This window comes from Symphalangus syndactylus, chromosome 8 (assembly GCF_028878055.3).
Source record: "Symphalangus syndactylus isolate Jambi chromosome 8, NHGRI_mSymSyn1-v2.1_pri, whole genome shotgun sequence".
Lineage (NCBI taxonomy): Eukaryota > Metazoa > Chordata > Mammalia > Primates > Hylobatidae > Symphalangus > Symphalangus syndactylus.
This window is the reverse complement of record NC_072430.2, coordinates 114,709,400-114,731,811: the sequence shown is the minus strand read 5'-3', so window position 1 is coordinate 114,731,811 and position 22,412 is coordinate 114,709,400. Positions and strand designations below refer to the sequence as shown.

Below are 22,412 nucleotides of genomic sequence, written 5' to 3'. Positions count from 1 at the left end.
GATTGAAGTATTTATGTAAGGTCTGTAACATTTAGCAGGCGGCAGGGCTGACTAGAAGATGAAAGAATTAATCTGGAGCGGCCGCGTGCAGTGGCTCACGCCTGTAATGCCAGCACTTTGGGAGGCCGAGGCGGGCGGATCACCAGGTCAGGAGATCTAGACCATCCTGGCTAACACAGTGAAACCCCATCTCTACTAAAAATACAAAAAAAAAAAAAAAAGGCCAGTCTTGGTGGCGGGCGCCTGTAGTCCCAACTACCGGGGAGGCTGAGGCAGGAGAACGGCATGAACCCGGGAGGCGGAGCTTGCAGTGAGCCGAGATCGCGCCACTGCACTCCAGCCTGGGAGACAGTGTGAGACTCCGTCTCAAAAAAAAAAAAAAAAAAAAATTAATCTAGAGTTTTGGAAACAGCCTACCTCCTCCCACGGCTATGTGATGAACAAATTAGATAATATATGTAGAAATGCTGTATGAATCACTATATGTGTAGTTACAAAGCTTAATCCCTTTGTCATCCCCTATAAACTCCATGAGGACAGGGAATTTGTTTACTAATATATCTTCATTAGCCATCACAAAACGTGTTCAATAAACATTTGGCAAATATATAAATATTTTGTTTGGTAACAAAAAATTATTTCACAGGAGAAAACTGTACCATCAAATGATTTGATGTCTCTACAGTTCCCTCAGGTTAAAATCTGAATTCCTGTCATTCAAGATTTACTCAATCTAGTTGACAATGTACTTTTCTACCCCCCAAATATTCACACAACATCTCCTCAAACCACCCAAGGACACTATCTCCTGAACTACTGATGCCTTCCTCCTCTCTCTAAAGTCTTTTGAACGTCCAACTAAAGTCTTGTAAACGTCCAACTCAAATCCAGAATCTTCCTTTGATCTATCTTAACACATGCTTATTAGACGTCTCAAACTGCTAATTAAAAAAACAAAACTTTAAAAAATACTTTATTCATTTTTGCATTTCTGTCCCCAGGGACTAGGACAGTCTTTTGAATGTGGTAAATATCCAATAAATACTTACTGATTTATTTTTCACATCATTAGCTTACAATTTTTATTACAATGAAAGTAAATCAATTCCCTAAAATTCTTCCCTTGCCCCATATCGAGGTGCAATTATTCAGTAATTTAAAAAATATATCTCCAATAAATGCAGCTGGTCATAAAAATTATTTCAGTAATATCACAATCTACTAGAAGAACCAGGAACAAGTAGCTAATTTTCCAATTCCAGTTATCTATGTTACGGATTACGCTTTGTTATGACTGCAATTCCTTGGACTTCTGCCCTCCTCCGCCCCCGGGATCTTATCCAATTGATAAGGTTAAAATAATGGCTATTATCCTTCTGGCTTAAAAAGCCTAGTGCTCTTCCTTCCTTAAATCATTTCATGTGTAAATTAGGTGCTTAGGAAAGACTGTGATACAACATCTAAGAAGCTACATTTAGAGTTTAGTTTAAAAAAAATCGAGTTCTTGGCTGGGGAAGTGCCCAGGTGCAGGTTTGTTTTGTGGTGAGCGGAGCGCGGGGCCAGGTGCAAGACGCTCAGAAGTGTTTTTGGGTGTCGCTGGCCAACTATCTCCACATAAACTCCGTTTATTTATTTGACTGCGTTACTGCAGAGGGGAGTTAAGTCCAGCGCCACTCAAACCAGATTTGTAGAGACTTAAAAATGCTTTGTCTGGTTTTTTTTTTTTTAATCATAAAACCACCCAGTTGGATCCAAGGCAAATATGTCACCTACTTCAGGGCCCCTCGGAGGTCAGAAAGAATTATGAGTGGATTTGAGCGCACGGCCCAAATAAAAGCAAACGCACGGAGGCTTGCGGACTTGACAATTGTGAGAAATCTCTTAAAACTGGCCTGTGGAGCGGCGGGCGAAAGCCGCAGACTCCAGGAGTAGTCGAGGCCCCGGCGCGGACGGCAGGGAATGAAGTCGCCTGACTTTTCCTCAGGGTTTTGTTTTTCTGTCACGGAGGTACAAAAATAGCAACGCAGGGGTGGGAAGTCTCCTGGCCGTGTTTTTATTTTTCCCCCTCGCCCGGGATGGCACTGGGAAAGAGAAGGGAGGAAGCGGGAGCTGCACGGAACCCGTCCCGAGGGAGCCGAGGTAACCCCCGCACCGGAGTTAAGGGCGTCGTGCTCCTGCCACTTCCAGAACACTCCGAGCCGCTTCTGCAAGCCCCGCCCCCTGCCGGGGTTTCCCCGCCACCCGCTTCATTTGCATGGCGCTGCCCCTCCCCCGTTGCCATTGGCTAGCGCCGGGCCCCGCCCGCTGCTCCCAGACCGCGGCAGGGTTCCGTGCCCCCGAGCCGCACGGAGCTGCGGGCAGCAGGCGGACTGTTAAACCGCGGCGGCGGCGGCGGCAGTGGCGGCGGCCGGGGCGGGAGCGGGGCGCGCTCTGGAGTCGAGTCAGCGGCGCCCCGGGTGGGGGAGGCGGGCGGGCAGCTAGAGATCACCTCAGCAGCCCCCACCACGGCCGGACCGAAGGTGCGGCGGCGGAGGGGAGCCAGGGCGCCCCAGCAGGCGAGTGGCCGGCGTCTCAGCGGCGGGATGACGGGGGTGGGTCTTCCCTCTTGGGGACGGCGGCAGCGCGGGGAGGGGAGAAGACTGCCGGGTGGACTTGCGGGTCAGGCGACCGGCCGGCAGCCCCTTCGCCCCCCGAATCCTCTGGGCTGCTGGACTCTGGTCTCCGCACGGGATCGCGCTCTAGGCCAGGGGTCTGACCACAGCCAAATTTAAACGGCTAAACCTAAGCCTTGGCAGCTGGGGAGGGAAGGGGTCTAGGGAGGGGTGGGGGCGGACCCAGACGCTGGTCACGTGGGGGGTGGGGCTTGGCAGACCTCCCTTTTGTTTTGGCTGGCGCGTGCGCAGAAGGCAGAACACGTGGTTTCCTGGACCCGCCCCTTGCCTCATCGGCTGAGCCTCACCCGTTGCGGGTGTGGTGACGGGTTTTTTGAGGCGGCTCTGAGGCGCAGCAGACTGGATTTGATGAGACCCCTATTTTATTTATTTCACACGTTCTTTCAGGAAAACGTAGATTTGGGCTTTAGAGTTAGATGAGATAGAGCAGAATCTAGGGGATTTTTGAGGGATGGTGCTTCCAAGTTTGTGTCACTTCGGTGTGCTGAGGAAGGGACCGGTCTTGCTGGAGAAAGTCAGACTGCGTGGTGTTTGGTAGCAAGAAATACCAGGCGGTATCCTGGCCCTTTCAGAAACCACAGGAAAGGAAAGAGGCTGGCTTTGCAGTCGGGAGGGCAGGCACTAGATGGACGTTCTTGTAATGTTTTCTTCTTACTCTGGGAGAGTCCGTTTTTGTTTTTGTGTTTGTTTGAACTGTGGTAAGCACATTCCGTTTTTGATTCCTCAAACTTCAGGACAGTCATGTTCTGGCGAGGTTTAAGAGAGAAACTTCCTTCGTCTTTAGTCAGTTTGCTTAACTTCATCTGGGTTTGGGTCAGTAATAATTTTAAATATTGCTGGATGGGGCAGGTTTGTTAGCCACAAAACCTAAGTGAAATATTTGTGAGCACTGCAGACAAAAGTAGCAATTTCTGACTAGGAAAAAATGGCGCTAAAAATAATTCAGTATTGAGAAAGGCTTAGCAGTGAGTGGTCTCTGCCTTTCCCGTTCTTAATAACTAGCCATTTCTTTGGGTTAGTCATCTCTCTGATGTCAAACTTGTTTCGTTTTTGTAAAGTTTCATAATATGGTCTCTGTCTTAAGAGATGGTAAGAAAGAAGAAATGCCTTGTATTAGGAAAAGTGATTCCTAATCTCTACCAGTTGCCAAGTAGTGTTATTTTTATAACAAAAGTGAATTTTTTAAAAGCCCACATGTTGGGGAAATATAAACAATCATGAAATAGAATATATTCGAGTATCTTTAAAATCTGTTGTAACCATTATCTTTGGTTCTCCTTCAGTTTCCACCTACTTAGATCAGTGTCAGCGTCTGCAACCATTTTCTCATGGTTTTAATCTACATAGATTATTCCCTCCTGCAAACTGGTGGAGTAATTTTTTATGTGAAACTTCTTAATCCAGGCCAATTCTCTCACATTGACTTTTAACATTTACATTTTAATTTTGTTTCATGATGCGCCTTTGCAAATAACAATTGATTATTTTGTTAAATCTTATTTATAAAGTAATTGGAAAAAAGATGAGTGCAAATAAGAAAAATATGAATATTTTGTACTTTAAATATTTCTGTATGCATATGTGTATTTTTCCTAAAACTGAAATGATATGGTATTTTCATTTAACTCAGACATTCCCATATCATTATTCTTTGAAAAATATTTTTAATAGCTGCTTAACATTTCACCATGTAACTATCATTTTAAATTTTTTCTGTTGGCACATATGTGGGATGTTTCTGGTTTTGCTAGTGTGTATTTCACTACAGGACAATATCCTTTTACATAAATCTTTGAAATTTCCCCCCCTTAGATTTGTAGAAGAGGAATTACTGGGCCAAAGAGTCTGTTTTTGTTGTTTGTATGTGTGTTTTTTAAGGCTCTTATGTCATCACCAAATTACAGAATGTTGTATTGATTTATACTGATCTAGTGGTATGTGTGTGCCTCCCGTTATGTCTTTGTTTATCACCTAGTATTAGGCTTTAAAACTAAAAACCTTGCTTTAATTTGCATTTTAAATTTTTTCACTCTGATCTGTGATGTATCTGTTTTATTTTTTAACTTATTGTAAAGTGCCTGAGAGAAAGAAATATATTTCATGTATGACATGCTGCAGATCACTTGGTGCTCAATAAATACTTGCCAGTGGGTTAATATTTATCTTTTTTATCTGTGGAAGATCAGGAAATTGTCTTTTGCTTTTTGTTTTACTCAGTTTACTAGTACATTGTTAGTAATATACTATTATTGTTGGATTCATAACTTTTACTACTTTTTCATTCAGGTGAGGCCTCAGTGATCTGATCACAGTTGTCTACCAAAAGGTCAATTAATTTCTCATAGCCCAACTGCTGCATTATCCAAGAACTTCATCCAATTTTGATGCCATTTATCATGATACCTTAGATTATTTCATTTCCTTTACTCATTCGTCTGTCTTCTATGGAATTAACGTAAAGGTTTCACTGATCAATGTAGTTTCACTTGTAGCTTTTACTGTGTTTGACAAAAAATGATGCCTGCTATCTGAAGTTCCTTTATCATTGAGATTGTTCTTGGTAGCTCACTTCTTATTGCCTATAGGATCCTTTATGCCCTTTAATCTACCACATAAATCTCATAAATAATACGTAATCCTTGTTTTCATGTATTCAGATAATCTCTCCATACCCTTATTTTGTCTATATAGTATTAGATGGTAGTTGAAGAAGGCAGAGAGCTGCTTTCTTCAGGTACAGAATTGTGCTTAGGGTTGTTTACTGATTGAGTTCATCAAGATACAGAAAGGAATGGGGCTGCTTGCAACAGGAGTGACAGTTATTGGGCAATTAGCAACTAATTTACTGATTTTAAAGCATATCTCTTATAGCTCTATCCTTAAAGCTGATACTGCATTATAGTACTTTAATGGAATAATTTACATCATGATGACCCTGAATCATAAATACAATCTTACATTACTTTTAGTATGTTCCATTTAGAAAGGCAAGGAAGATATATAATTTCTAAGAGATTGCTACCTTTCTTTTTCTTTTAAATGTTGTTTTATAGGGACTTTTCACTGAATTGTACTCCTTATTCCCTAATCATGTGGGATAAACACCCAGCAAATGTTAATAAAAATGGTACTATTAAACTTGCCAGTTGATAGTCTATAATAAGAATCCAAAGACTATTCATAATGGAAATTTTAAATACTTGATGTTATTTTTAGGTTCTTAGAAACATTTCTATATGGACATGAAAATTCATTAATAATATTGAGACTTTGTTAATATTTTAAAAATATTCCTGAACTTTTTGTTTATTTTATATAATATTGAGGCTTTGTTTCCAGTCCAAGACAATTCTCAAGTGTGTTATTTAAACAAATTTTTATTTGGCAGTAGGTCATTAATCAGTGTTTATTCATGTGAAGTTAAATTGAAGCCAAAGTATATAGACTGAGCAAATGTGATAGTGTACTTCTACATGTAGATTTTTGGATCCAAATCGATATACACAGAAAAAAATGACTTCATTTGTATTCCTATGAGTCATGCACTTACAAGTGAAAAGTATAATTCTGCTTGAAGTGTGATCTGTTTGATGTGTTATGTAGCCACCCAAGTGGCTTTATCTTTAATTAAATTCCTTTAGTCTTCAAAGAGAATTCCTTTTTAGGCATAGTTTTCAAAGTGGAAGAAGTTCTTGCTTATAAAACATTGAATATAAAGTACTGAGCTGACTGAATCCTAGTCATGCCAATTACTGCAGTATTTACTGCAGTAAATTGAGAATTCCTATAAAGTGACATGAAGAAATCTTGAAAACAACACTATTTTGTATTCCTACTTTCCATTAATTCCTGTATTTTTGAGGAATAAAACTACCAGTGTGAGCTCATTGTTTGTTTGTTTAATTGGACTTTTCCCTACTACAATTCAGTAACTTTGAATCCTCATATATTTTTTATTTATTTATTTTTAAATTTTTGTAGAGACAATGTCTCTCTGTCACCCAGGCTGAAATGCAGTGGCACGACTGTACTCCTCTAGTCTCCTTATAGTCTAGTGATAATGTTTAAAAAGTTCTCATATTTTGCTAAAAGAATTTGTCTTTTTTCTACTCTTTCTTCTGTAATTAGCCTAGGTTAGCTATATGAAACATTTAGGTCACAAGTGTGGAAATAATTTATTATTTGCCCTACTTCAGGGTTCTCCCCTCTCTCAAAATACTGTTGGTAGTCTTTTCACTTTATTTTAGCGTTAAGTATAAATCTGTCTTTCTGATACTTTTTTCTTAGTTTGTTTCTTTGCTCTGCATTTAAGAGAGCTGGGATTCTCCAGATTCCAGTTAAAAGAATAAATTTAATGTTCAGGGGCAGATTTGGATAGGATATTTTCCATGGCATATATGGAATATATGTATGCATTCTAGAACATAAATCAGAATCTGGAGCAGTATTTTAGGGGATAAAAATTCAGATTTGGCCTTTAATCTTTAATGCACATTCTCAGGAGGAAGAGTGGTTCTTATATAGATTATCAGTTTCAACTCTGAGTGTTGAGATTAGATTAGCAAATTTTTTATTTTTCTTTAGAAAGTTTGTCAAAAATTATTTTAAATATGTGACCTATGTATTAATTTGTAAAGGTCTGATTATTAACTGTCTAGACCAACTCAGTAACTAGTGACTTGGTAATTATCTCACTGTGTACATGCACCTTTTGAGGATGATGGCTTTTACTATATTTCACGATGCCTAAGGGATCAGATTGCATTTAATTAATGCTAAATTCGTAAATATATATGGTTTATAAATCTTAAAAAATATAGATTAAACTCCTAATGGAAAGTCTGGAGACAACAGGGCAAGACCTTTTATTTGTAGTACAGTAGTCCATCTTTATTTTGGGGGTATATGTTTCAGATCCCCAGTGGTACCTGAAATCTCAGACAGTACTTATCCCTATATATACTTTATTTTTTTCTAACCATACATACATATGATCAAGTTGAATTTATAAATTAGGCATAGTAAAATATTAGCAACAACAGTAGTAGAACAGTTATAACTATACATAAAAGTTACGTGAATGTGCTCTTCTTGCTCCCTCTCAAAATATCTTACTGTACTGTATCCACCTGTTTTTGGACTGCAGTTGACCACAGGTTATTGGAAACATGGAAGTGAAATGGCTGATAAGGGGAGACTACTGTTACACAATTTCAGAACAACTAATAGTAACTCATGCTTTCCTTAATTCACAATGAACATTCTTTGGATTAAATTGTAGACCCAAAATTAGAATTTATGGTATAGATTTAACTTTACAGTCTACCCATTGTTTTTATCAGATTAACTTAATTTTATTTATAATAATTTCAGAGCAACTAATTGCAACTAATGCCTTATTAATTCACAGTGATTGTTCTTTGGATTAAATTGTAGTCTAAAAATTAGAATTTATGGTGTAGATTTAACTTTACAATCCCCCCTTGTTTTTATCAGATTAATTTTATTTATAATTAAGTTAGTATAACCAAAAACGAAAAAAATTCTTTCTTGTTTTAAAAAATGTTTATTATTTAAAGACATAAGCTTTGTCTTGTCTTACTGAAATTCTCTCTGGTGTTTTTTAATAAGACTTCTTAAAAAAACCGGAGATACGCTGAGTTTAGAATTGCTTACTGGAGGATTATGTACTTGATAGACTATCTGTAACAGTTTTATAACAGATTGGTTTTTGTTTTGTTTTGCCATCTCATCTATAACATTTCTGGGTTGCTGATGTGCTAAGGAATTTTTTTGTTTTTTTTGTTTGTTTTTGTTTTTTTTTTTTTTTTTAGTAAAATTGGAATGTAAGTTGAAAATTCTGTTGTAAAAACGTAAAAGTATCCCAGCACTTTGGGAGGCCAAGGTGGGTAGATCACGAGGTCAGGAGTTCAAGACCAGCCTGGCCAACATGGTGAAACCCCATCTCTACTAAAGATAGAAAAATTTAGCTGGGCATGGTGGCACGCACCTGTAATCCCAGCTACTTGGGAGGCTGGGGCAGGAGAATCACTTGAACCCAGGAGGTGGAAGTTGCAGTGAGCTGAGATTGTGCCATTGCACTCCAGCCTAGGTGGCGGGGCGAGACTCCGTCTCAAAAAAAAAAAAAAAGAGAAAAAATAAAAGTAAAATTTATACCCAAGAAACACAGTTGGTTTTTGGATTATCTAGAACTGTTTCCTATTGATAGAATCAAGATTATGTATCTAGTTGCTTACTTTGAAAGAGGACTGATATATTTTCATAACTTAGTTTTGCTTCTTAAATTCTGTGTTTGATATTTTCGTTTCTGTGTGTTGTGACAAAAAGTTTAATTCCTTTTTCCAATTTTCTTCCTTCTAGGTTCTTTGAAGTTCTGCATCATTAGACTAAATTCTTTTAGAAAAGGGACCTCTTGTTCCTAAGTATCTTGGGTGTATATGAAAGAAATAATCATCAAAGATGATGGTGGTGCCTAGAGTAATATAATATTTTAGTAGTTGTAAAGACATTTCTTAGATTTAGCAAGGATCCAAATACTCCTGCCCAATTGTGTGTGTAATTGGAAACCTAAATAATTAGAAACTGAATATTTATAGGAAGATCCAGGTGCTTTTTAGAAAGCTATTTGAGGATTTATTTTCCATAAACTTTCCGTATAGCCTAGAATACTATAGGTGCCTAAAAATATTAAACAACAGATTTGGCCAAAAAATTGGGGGACTGAAATATGGTAGTCAATAGTTGATCCCTGGTTACAAGACTTGGCACACATACAGAGGAATAGAAAATATCTTATCAAGATGTTTATGTATTGATTACATGTTGATATATGATACTTTATATATAAGATGACATTAAATTTAATTTTTCATGTTTCTTTACTTTTAAAAATATGTCTAGTAGTAGCAAGTTTAAAATTACATATATAGCCACTTCATATTTCTATTGGACAGTTGCATTCTATACTAATGTTTCATAATTTTTTTGCCTTGAGACTCCTTCACAATAAAATAATATCTCATGAACTTTCTTCCTTGAAATTTTAAAATAATTTTACCATTTTGGATAGTATTTGTTCAAGAAATATTTATTATGAGCCTGCTTGCTATGTGCCATAAAATATTCTACAGTACCATGATGAGTGAACACATAACACCTGCCTTTATGTAGCATTTGATCTATTTTGGGAAAATATGTGATGAAGTAATTTCTAGTAAAAATTTTTAAATGGACCATTTGTTGTAAGTATACTATTGTATATAAAATTTCATGTAATATAATTTTATATAGTGCTTCATTTATTAAGTGATAGTTTGGTGTTCTCTGAGCTTCCTGGATATGTGGTTTGGTGTCTGACATTAATTTGGAGAAATTCTTAGTCATTATTGTTTCAATTATTTTTTCTTTTTCTCTTCTCCTTCTGGTATTCCCATATGCATATGTTACACCATTTGTAATTGTCCCACAGTTCTTGGTTGGATATTCTCTTCTTCCTCAAACCCCCTGCCATCTTTGTTCTCTTTCCTTTTTTAGTTTTGGAGGTTTCTATTGCTGTATCTTCAAGCTTAGTGCTACTTCCTTCCACCACATCCAGTCTTCTACTAAACCCATCAAAGACATTATTTCTGTTGCAGTGTTTTTGATTTCTAGCATTTCATTTTTATTCTCTTTTTAGAATTTCCATCTCTCTTCTTACATTACCTGTCATTTGTTGCATGTTGTCTGTTTTTTCCATTAGAGGCCTTAGCATATTAATCATAGTTGTTTTAAATTCCTGGTCTGGTAATTCCAACATTCCTGCTGTGTCTAAATCTGTTTCTGATGCTTGCTGTCTCTTCAAACTATGTTGTTTGCCCTTCAGTGTGCCTTGTCGTTTTCTCTCGAAAGCTGAACATGATGTGCTGAGTAAAAGGAACTCTAGTAAGTAGGCTTTTAATAAGATGTAAGGATAGAAAAGATGTTCCGTATTCCAGTGATAAGGTCTGTCTTTCAATGAGCCTGTGCCCTGGGCTGTGAACTTCACTAGTGCTTCTCAGTTTTTCCTCTGCTTAGGTAGGATAGAATGGCTAGAGGCTGCTGGAGTTGGATATTTAGTTAATATGTAACCTTTTAAAAGCAAGACTTCTCAACACATTCCTTAAAAAGTAATATTGGCTTTGCTATCTTCATCTTGCTTGACCTCTTTAGCATTTGACAGAACTGACCATGTTATAGACTTCTAAACACGTTGGTATCTTGATTTCATACACTTCCGGATTTCCTCCTATCTCACTGATGATCTTTTCAGTTTTCTTTTAGGGCCCTTCCTCTTTTATAGTTCCTTTGCTCAAGTAAATATGAGTAAACCCCCACGTTTTGTCCTAGGCTCCTTTCCCTTTGCTTATACACACTCCCTAGGGTAAATACTATTTATATGCCAGTGACTCTGCAAAATAATCTCTCTAATTATGAATTCTTGCTTGAACTCCAGACTTGTTTTTATAGCTGTTTCCACTTGAATGTTTAAAAGAGACTTAAAAAGTAACATATCCAAAACAGAAATTTTTATTTTTTTTTTCTTCAACTTTCTTTCTCCCCGAGTCTGCTCCCTTTCAGAAAATAGCACCACTGAGCACCCAGTTGCTCAAGCCAAAAACCTAGGAGTCATCCTTGATTGCTTCCTTTCCCTTAATTCCTGTTAAGTCTTTGTCAGACGTTGTTGACTCTGTCTTGAAACATGTTCTTTAATTTTTAAATTTTTATTGATATATATATGTATATACCTGAGCCACTAAATTTGGGGGTAATATATTACACAGTAATAAATAATGAATACACTTGGATATGAAGACCAATTCTTCATATCAGTTGGATACGTCCAATTAGTCTTGGATAAAAATATATGTGTGTGTATATATATATATATATATATATATTTTTTTTTTTTTATAGAGAGACAGGGTCTCACCATATTACGCAGGCTGCTCTCAAACTCCTGGACTCAAGTGATCTTCCCGCCTTGGCCTCCCAAAATACTAGGATCACAGGCATGAGCCACCATGCATACCCATCATCTACCCCATAAATACATACACCATCTTTGTACCCACAAACATTAAAATAAAAATTTTTTAAAATAATTTTTATGGGCCGGGCGCGGTGGCTCACGCTTGTAATCCCAGCACTTCGGGAGGCCGAGGCGGGCGGATCACGAGGTCAGGAGATCGAGACCACGGTGAAACCCCGTCTCTACCAAAAATACAAAAAATTAGCCAGGCGTGGTGGCGGGCGCCTGTAGTCCCAGCTACTCGGAGAGGCTGAGGCAGGAGAATGGCGTGAACCCGGGAGGCGGAGCTTGCAGTGAGCCGAGATCGCGCCACTGCACTCCAGCCTGGGTGACAGAGCAAGACTCCGTCTCAAAAAAAAATAAAATAAAATAAAATAGTTTTTATGCTTTTCAAATCAGTATTCCTCCTTACTCATTTTGCCTTGAACAAATTGTCTACTATCTGTATAAATGAAATAATACCTAAAAAAATAAATAAAATTTAAAGCTATGTCATGGTCAAAACCACTATTCAGCATTAATCTGAATGATAAACTCAGTGACCTTCAGTAATATGTACATCTAATTTCTGCGAACTCTTGAACACATTATCTTCTGAATATATATGTCAGAGGTTCCCAACAGTTCTATTTTAAATAATTATTTTAAAAAGTTTATTTAGTATTTAATTTTTAGGAAGTCCAATTTAGCAGCTTTTTGTGAATAAAGCTTTTGGTGTCATATCTAAAAAAAGCTTTGCCTAAAGCAGTGTCACAAACATTTTTTCTAATTTTTTTTCTGGAAGTTGTATAGTTACAGGTTTTACATTTAGGCTCATGATTCATTCTGATAGGTCTGACCATTTTTATATAAGGTATGAAATATGTATTCAGTTTTATTTTTTTTTCCCTATGGATGTCCAATTAATTTAGAGTGATATGATTTAAGAAACAAGGCTTTCTGCATTTAATTGCCTTGGTATCTTTGTCAAAATAATCAGGCCAGGTGCAGTGGCTCATCCCTGTAATCCTAGCACTTTGGGAGGCTGAGGTAGGCGGATCACCTGAGGTCAGGAGTTTAAGACCAGCCTGGCCAACATAGTGAAACCCCATCTCTACAAAAATACAAAAATTAGCCAGGCATGATGGCGGGTACCTGTAATCCCAGCTACTTGGGAGGCTGAGGCGGGAGAGTCACTTGAACCTGGGAGGTGGAGGTTGCAGTGAGCCGAGATCACGCCATTGCACTCCAGCCTGGGCGACAGAGTGAAACTCCGTCTCAAAAAAAAAAAAAAAAAAAAAAAAATTGGCCATATGTTCGTGGGTCTGTTCCTGAGCTCTGTTCTTTCTATTTATGTCTTCATCCTTTTGCTAACGCCACACTGTCTTGTCTACTAGAAATTGGTTAAGTTGTCTGAATCCTTCAACTTTGTTCTTTTCCAAATTGTTTTGGCTATTCTGGTTCCTTTAACTTTCATATAAATCTTTGAATTAGCTTGTAGATATCAGCAAAATGTCCTGCCAAGATTTTGTGTCTAAACTTGTAAATCAGTTTGAGGAGAATTAGCATCACAACAATATTGAATAGTTTTATCTGTGAACATAGTGTAATGCACTATTTAGGTCTTGATATTTTTATGGGTGTTTTGTATTTTTCAGTATAGATCATGTGCATCATCTTTTGTTTAGATTTATACCAAAGCATTTTTGCAGGTGTTGGAATTATTACTGTTTAAAAATTTCTATTGCTAGATTTTCATTTCTAGCATACAGAAATATAAATGAGTTTTGTATGTTGACCTTGTGTTTGCTGCCTTATTAAATTCATTAGTCGAGGAGTTTGATCCCTTGGGATTTTCTGTGTAGAAAATCATGTCATCTGTGAATAGAGACAGTTTTACTTAATTTCTAATTTATGCTTTTTATTTCTTGCTCTATAGCACTAACTAGGTCCTCCAGTACAACATTGAATATGAGTGGTGAGAAATGTCTACCTTGCCTCATTCCCAGTCTTAGGGCAGAAACATTCAGTCTTTCACCATTGTGATGTGAGCTATAGGCATTTGTGTAGATGCTTTTTATCAGATTAAAGACATTCCCTCTCCTTCCTAATTTGCTGAGTTTTTCTCATGAATGGATACTGAATTTTGTCAAATGCTTTTTCTCCATTTATTGACATCATATGGTTTCTCTTTAGTCTATTGATATGGTGAATTTTAGTTATTGTTTTCTTTTTTTTTGAGACGGAGTCTCGCTCTGTCACCCAGGCTGGAGTGCAGTGGCACGATCTCAGCTCACTGCAAGCTCCACCTCCCGGGTTCACACCATTCTCCTGCCTCAGCCTCCCGAGTAGCTGGGACTACAGGCGCCCACCACCACACCCAGCTATTTTTTTGTATTTTTAGTAGAGACGGGGTTTCACCATTTTAGCCAGGATGGTCTCGATCTCCTGACCTTGTGATCCGCCCGCCTTGGCCTCCCAAAGTGCTGGGATTACAGGCGTGAGCCACCGCGCCTGGCCTATTGTTTTCTTTAATGTTGAACCAGTCTTGTATTCATGAAATAAGCCATACTTGAACATAGTATCCTTTCTATATATTGTTGTTTTGTACATTTAAAAAATAGTAATTGAAATAGGTGTTGTTACTACTTGTGAGTACCAAAATCCTGAAATGCGTTTAAATATCATGATCAATTCATTTATGAATTTAGTCAACAAATACATGATAATTACTGTGTACCAGGCATTATTCTAATACTGAAGATTAGAACATTGAGTTCTTGCACTTAAACTACATTCTTTCCTAGAATGTAATATAATGTCAGGTAGCAATAGTGCTGTGAAGAGCAATAAAGAGTGTAAGGGAATGGAGAGTCATGAACCAAGAGGCTGAAGCTATTTAAAATATATTGGTCAGGGAAGGACTCTCTGATGAGGTGACCTTAGAGCAGAAACAAATGAAGTGAGGGAGCCAGCCATCTTATTTATAAAAAATTGTTTCAGGCTGAGAGAATAGCAAACACAAAGTCACTGTGTCAAGAGACTTGCTTGGTGTGTTTCAAGTATAGCATAGAGGCCAGTGTTTCTGGAGTGCAGTAATTCATGGAAAGAGTTGTAGAAGGCAAAGTAGTCAGGAACCTGATAATATCAATTTTGTAGGCTATAGTAAGGACAACTTTGGATTTTAAGTATACTGGCAACCACTCATTTTCTCACCAGGTTATTTGTTGCGCATCTTCTGTATGTCAGATAGATTTGCATGTTGAGGATGCAGTAGTTAACAAAACTGTTCAAAAATCCAAGCCTTTGTAGAGCTTAGAAGTGTTAGTGATAAGTGTAGTTGTTTATATAATATGGAAGTCATCAGAAGTGGTAGTTTAGAATATTCAGTTGGGAAACATTGTTATATAAAATGATTATATATCTAGATAATTTAAATAATTGGAAGAAATGTACTTATATTTTATGCTAAAACTATACTGAACATAATTTAATCTTTTTTAATTATAGGAGACATAGCTATTTTCATTAGTTTCTTTTGGTTGCAAAGTACAGAGACTTGTTTAGGCTAGGTTTTTTTTTTTTGTTGTTTGTTTTTTAAGGGTACACTTGGGAATAGAATACAGAAGGACTTAATGGAAATCCCTGAATAAGAGCTATGATATGTCCCAGCCTTTCATAGACTAGAGCTTAAAAGTCTTCATATCCAAGTATATTCATTATTTATTACAGTGTAATATATTACCCCCAAATTTAGTGGCTTAAATTACGTGTTATTTCATAATTGCTGTGGGTCAAGAATATAGGCATGTAAGCTTAGCTGGGTGCCTCTGGCTCAGGGTCTCTCATAAGGCTGTTGTTAATCAAGGTGTTGGCTAGAGCAACAGTCATCTGAAGGCGTTACTGGGAAGGATCTGTTTCTCAGATCACTCACATGGCTGTTAGCAGGCCTCAGATTCTTTGCTATATGTTGGTTGGAGACATCATTTCTATACCATGTGGGTCTTTCTAGCTCATAACATGGCTGCTGGCTTCCCTGAATAAGAGAGGGTGGCCAGATGGAAGCCACAGTCTCTTTGTTACCTAATCTCAGAAGTCATTTTATCACCTCTGCTACATTTTCATTAAAAGTGAGTTACTAAATCCAGTCCTTATTCTAGGAGAGGATTAAACAAGGGCATGAATACTAAGAGGGTGGGGATTATTAAAGTCATTTTGGAAGCTACCTATCCTACTAGTAAGCCCTAGAGATCTCACCAGAGATTTTGTATATATGTTTTACTCTAGTTCTCTACCGTAAATGGGCCTTAGCCACTTTTAATCTTTGCATTTTTTCCCTTTCTCTTTTTGCTACGAATTGTATTTCTTAAATACTAATCTGCTTTTTTTTTTTTTTTTTTTTTTTTTTTTGACAGGGTCTTGCACTGTCACTCAAGCTGGAGTGCAGTGGCACTATCATTTTTTTGCAGAGCCTGGATTTCACCATGTTGCCCAGGCTGGTCTGGAAGTCCTGGGCTTAAACGATCCACCTCTTAGGCCTCCCAAAGTGCTGGGATTATAGGCATGAGCCACTGTGCCCAGCCATGTGTATCTTTTTTTTTTTCTGAGACAGTGTTTTGCTCTGTTGCTCAGGCTGGAGGGCAGTGGTGCAATGACAGCTCACTGCAGCTTCAATGTCCAGGCTCAAGTGATCTTCCTGCCTTAGCCTCTCAAGTAGCTGGGACCACTGGCACATGTCACCACACCTAAGACATTTTTTAGTATTTGTAGAGAAGAAGTCTCCTTATGTTGCCCAGGCTGGTCTCGAACTCCTGGGCTCAAGCAATCCTTCACCTTGACTTCCCAAAGTGCTCATATTACAGGCATGAGCCACTGCACCCAGCCTCTTTTCTCTACTTGTTATATTTAGTTTTTCCGTATCTTTATCCAGGGACTAAGATGAATTTTCCTGCCTTGTGATATTTCACTTTCTGTCTCTGCTGCTCGCTAGTTTGGTTATATTCATAGTACGCTGTTCAGATTTTTGAGAGGGACAGGTGTGTGGTGTGGGAGATAAAGTTTAGTATCTTTTGAATATTGCTGTAACATCAACAAGAACTGTGATTAAAGCAGTTTCCCTCAGAGAACAATATAGACACTAAATACTATTGTGGGTGTTTATTGATTAGAAGATATAGGTCTTTGAGTTGGTCAAGTAACAACTTGAATCTTGGAAGAAATTTCCTAATACTAGCTTGTTTTAGAATTGTTTTTCTGTTTCCATAAAAGAAGAGTATAAACTGAAAAAAACCATCTTTTTTTTCTTTTTTTTTTGCATTTAGGATAAATGGGAATATATTTGCTTATTTTTGAGGCATTACACAAAAGTGTATAAATTTTGAGACATACAGAAACTCATATAGAAATTAGATTTTGAGACATTATAAAGTGTATACATAAAAAGGCAAACATCTATAATTTTTTCACTCAGTATTAACAACCATTAACATTTATTCATTTTGCATTTAGTCTTTTCCCCTCAAGTAATAAGATTTTATAGTTAAAATGCAAATCCCCTTAAACTATCACTTTTAGTTCTGTTTCATGGAACTTAACTTGATGCAACTACTGGTACAAGTTTGGTAGGTATTTTTCTGGTTCACTTTTTATTCTTGCAAACAGACACAAATGTATACGTATATATGGTATGGTTTTGTGTTTGTGTTATATGGTACTATACTATATATATTTTACAGTGTTCTTTTTTATTTTTAACTTGATACTGTTTTTAAGATCTTTCTGTATTGATACTGTAAGTCATTCCTTTCTAATGGCAATATAGTATTCCATCACATTTTATTATCTGTTTTGTTATTGTTAGACATCTAGATTGTTTCGAAAGGATGTTTTGCCATTATGAATATTAGTCTTTGGTAAAAATGTGTTTGACAAACACATTTTCTACATTTTGGTCAAATTACTGAACCAATTTATGATCCCAATAGATATGAGAAGTCTTACATCTCATGATATGTATGTGATGTTTTCAGAAAAAACAAAAACAAAAACAAAAACATTTTTATCAGTTTGGTGATTGGAAAACTGGGCTCTTGTTTTGTTAATCTATATTCCCCTCATTACTAGTATCATTAAGTCTGTGTTTAATGACCATTTGGATGTCATCTGTGAAGTGCCTGACTTTTGCTCATTTGTAGGAATTCCTCCTATAGTCTAGATAACTAATATTTGTCTGATATATATGTTGCAAATATTTTCTATCTTTTGCTCATTTGTAGGAATTCCTCCTATAGTCTAGATAACTAATATTTGTCTGATATATATGTTGCAAATATTTTCTCCTAGTCTGTCATTTTGCTAGTAACCCTTTTTTAAATTACATAGAAATTATTGTGCTTTTATTTTCTTCTTGATCATTTTTGTTGGACTTTGTAAAGAATCAGCTTTTGGTTTTGTATTTTTAAGTAGGAATAAAGGAAGTAGAGTTATAACTAGCACCTGGGGACATACACTATGAAAGTGTGTCCATTTAAATGACTGTCAACTATTATGTGTTGAAACAAAAATTTTGGCATATCAGGTTACAAAATACTAGTAGGTATCTTTAAAAGGTTATAATTGTTAATGACGTAAAATTATTTTACTAACTATTCAGGCTTCATAATGTTTAATGGAACTGGGTTGCCTTTTTCTGTGAATCAATATATGAATTTATACTTTTGATAATATGCAATGAAATTTGTTTAATTATGGGATAAATCTTTAGCGGTTATCTGACACTGTCTCCACTATTTTCTAGGCAGGAGTAATGCCTTCTGATGCATATTCATTTGTGAAAAGGGTAAAATTGCAGATATGTTTAGAGGAGACATTGCATTAGGCAAGTTTTTACTATCACATATTTTTAACAGCTGTGAAGTTATATGTTTTTAGTTCTGTTCACTTAGGTCATCTTTTTTCTTTTTTTTTTGAGATGGAGTCTCACTCTGTCACACAGGCTGGAGTGCATTGGCATGATCTCTGCTCACTGCAACCTCTGCTTCCTGGGTTGAAGTGATTCTCCTGCCTCAGCCTCCTAAGTAGCTGGGATTACAGTTGCCCACCACCATGGCCAGCTAATTTTTATATTTTTAGTAGAGACAGAGTTTCACCATGTTGGCCATGCTGATCTCAAACTCCTGATCTCAGGTGATCCGCCTACCTCGGCACCCCAAAGCACTGGGATTACAGGTGTGAGCCACCACGTCCGGCCTCACTTAGGTCTTCTTACACATTATTTATTATATTTTAGTTCTTGTTATTAATACCGTTCAGGCTGTGATGATTAATTTCAGGAATAGAAGTTTAGATCAATTTATTTTATAAAGATAAGTCTTATTTTTGGCTGAAAGTACACAATTGAGTCACATTTTCTATTGTTATTACCAGATTCTAGGCTGGATTTTTTTTTTTGACTGTAATTAAATGTTGTCAAAAAATGGAATTCTGAGATGTAATTACATCCACAAATATTTGTTGAACACCTATTGTGTGCTAGCAATGTGTAGCTTTAATTGGGGTTTTAGCTATTAGGCCCCCAGTCAGAGGGAAGAATAGCTTAATCTTTGTTGAAATAATGTTGGGAATTGGGAGATGAAGGAGGAGTTTTGTTCCTTCATGTTTTAATCAGAAACATCGAACATGTTGCGCTTAGAAAAAAGTATAAGCATAAAATTTTTTTCTAGATATTTGACCATTTATTTTTACATTATTTTAGGTTTCCAGTACTTATCTACAGGAATCGCCATGACCCCAGCTCTGAGGGAGGCAACAGCAAAGGGTATCAGCTTTTCATCTTTGCCAAGTACCATGGAGTCTGACAAGATGCTCTACATGGAAAGTCCAAGAACTGTAGATGAAAAGCTAAAGGGAGACACCTTTTCTCAGATGCTTGGATTTCCAGCTCCCGAACCTACTCTTAATACTAATTTTGTGAATTTAAAACATTTTGGCTCCCCTCAGTCTTCAAAACATTACCAGACTGTTTTTTTAATGAGATCTAATTCTACATTAAATAAACACAATGAGAATTATAAACAAAAGAAATTAGGGGAGCCCGGTTGCAATAAGCTGAAAAACATACTGTATAATGGCAGCAACATTCAGCTCAGTAAAATCTGTCTTTCTCATTCTGAAGAGTTCATCAAAAAGGAACCTCTATCAGATACCACGAGCCAGTGCATGAAAGATGTACAAATTATTTTGGATTCAAATATAACCAAAGACACTAATGTAGATAAAGTACAACTACAAAACTGTAAATGGTATCAAGAGAATGCACTTTTGGATAAAGTTACTGATGCTGAGATTAAAAAGGGTTTATTGCGCTGTACTCAAAAGAAAATTGTACCTGGCCACTCAAATGTGCCTGTTAGTTCTTCACCTGCTGAAAAAGAGGAGGAAGTAAATGCTCGTTTACTTCATTGTGTAAGCAAACAGAAAATTTTACTTAGCCAGGCTAGAAGAACTCAGAAACATTTGCAGATGCTCCTGGCAAAGCATGTTGTTAAGCACTATGGTCAGCAGATGAAATTGTCTATGAAACATCAGCTCCCCAAAATGAAGACATTTCATGAACCTACCACAATTTTGGGTAACAGTTTACCTAAATGCACTGAAATTAAGCCAGAAGTTAACACATTGACTGCAGAGAATAAATTGTGGGATGATGCAAAAAATGGCTTTGCACGGTGTACAGCTGCGGAAATCCAAAGATTTGCATTTTCTGCTACAGGGCTGTTGTCTCATGTTGAAGAGGGTTTGGATTCCGATGCAACTGATAGCAGCTCTGATGACGATTTGGATGAATATACCCTTAGAAAAAATGTGGCAGTGTAAGTGCAAAATTATTATTAGACTATTTTCTGTTCCATATATAGCAGCAATTATCTTAGTTTCCAGGTATGTTGACAAGAAACAGATTTTCTAAAATCTTAATGCTATAATCTTTTTTTTTTTTTTTAATTTTTATTTTTGAGACGGAGTCTCGCTCTGTTGCCCAGGCTGGAGTGTAGTGGTGCAATCCTGGCTCACTGCATCCTCGGCCTCCTGGGTTCAAACAATTCTCCTGCTTTAGCTTCCTGAGTAGCTGGGATTACAGGTGTGTGCCACCACACCCAGCTAATTTTTGTACTTTTAGTAGAGGCAGGGTTTCACCATGTTGGTCAGGCTGGTCTCGAACTCCTGACCTTGTGATCCACCCGCCTTGGCCTCCCAAAGTGCTGGGATTACAGGCGTGAGCCACCACACCCAGCCACCGTAATCTTTTATGTTATAAAACTTTTGGTGAATTTTTAAAATGTTTTGTTTGTTAAATTATTGTGTGTGAGTATATACATACTATTTAAAAATAAATTTACTTAACTTTTCTATCTAGGAAAAACCCATACAGGAATAATGAAATTATTGAGCTATAAATAAGCATTTTTTCTATTCTTGAATAGGCTGTGGACAAAGTCTAATCTTTGTTTAAGTGATCTAGTCAATATATGTATCTAACTAAAAAACTTTAGTCTGCACATAGGGAGCCCTCATTGTCTTTGGGAGTGTGTCAGCTGAGAGTACATGTAAGTTGACTTACTACTTTTTTTCCTTAACTCTCTACTCGTTGTACTCATAGCTTTTAGAACTGGCCTTTAACAACTCACTTAGTTTTTGCTAGCTTAGTATAACTAAAACAAAACTATAATGTCAGCTGTAAGATATCTATTGAATGCTTATTATGTGCTAGACACTAAGATTCAGTTGTGAGCAACATATTCACAGCCTCTGCCTTTTCGGGCATGTACTTGAGAGAGAGGTATCTCGATATTAAATAATAAAAAGCAGAGAAAAATAGTTTCAGTTATCACACCGTGATAACACTACAGACCAACTCTGTCCAATAGAAACTTCTGAGATGTTGGAAATCTTTTATGTCTATGCTATCCAATAGGCACTAGACTTATGTGGATATTAAACACTTAAGATTTGGCCAGTGATACTAAGGAAATGAGTTTTTAATTTTATTTAATTGACTAAATTTTAGTTGAAATGGTCAGATAAAGCATAATTTTTAATTTAGTTTTCAGGGAATCTATTACTGTCCCCAAATTGATGTGAATTATTTTTCGTATATATAGCATTTTGGGGGAAAGAAGTCTATCACACATGGATACATACAGGAGCACAACACTCACTGGGGCTTTTTAAAGGGTGCAGGGTGGGAGGAGGGAGAGGATCAGGAAAAATAACTAATGGGCACTAGGCTTAAAACCTGGGTGATGAAATAATCTGTATAACAAACCTGCATGACAGATTTATCTATGTAGCAAACCTGCACTTGTACCCCTGAACTTAAAAGTTAAAAATAAACTTTTTCAAATTCTCAAAAAATAAATGAAAATTACAGAATTAGAAGCCAAACACATTGACGTTTACTATGAAATAGAAGATCAGTATATTAGTTTTTATAGTGAGAAATAAAATATAAAGCAAAGTGAGCATTCTGGTCTTCTAGTGTTCTGATATCACTGTAATTGAAATTTGTTTGCATGTGGAATTTATAGTAGTTAATAAGCGCAGATTATTTTTCTGGCTGGCATTGTGCTAGTTAGTTAACATATATCTCATTTAATTATTTCAACAACCCTAGCAGGTAGTTGTTATCCTTATTTCAC

General features: G+C 36.9%; 1 protein-coding gene across 1 annotated transcript in view; it reads left to right on the top strand.

The window, feature by feature from the left end:
• Positions 1-2,509: 2,509 nt before the first annotated feature.
• KANSL1L (KAT8 regulatory NSL complex subunit 1 like) overlaps positions 2,510-22,412 on the top strand; it is a 157,646-nt gene continuing 137,743 nt past the window's right edge. Inside the window, 2 exon segments of the mRNA XM_055290472.2 lie at positions 2,510-2,591; positions 19,472-20,588. Coding sequence (XP_055146447.1) covers positions 19,501-20,588 — 1,088 coding nt within the window. The 5' untranslated portion in view covers positions 2,510-2,591; positions 19,472-19,500.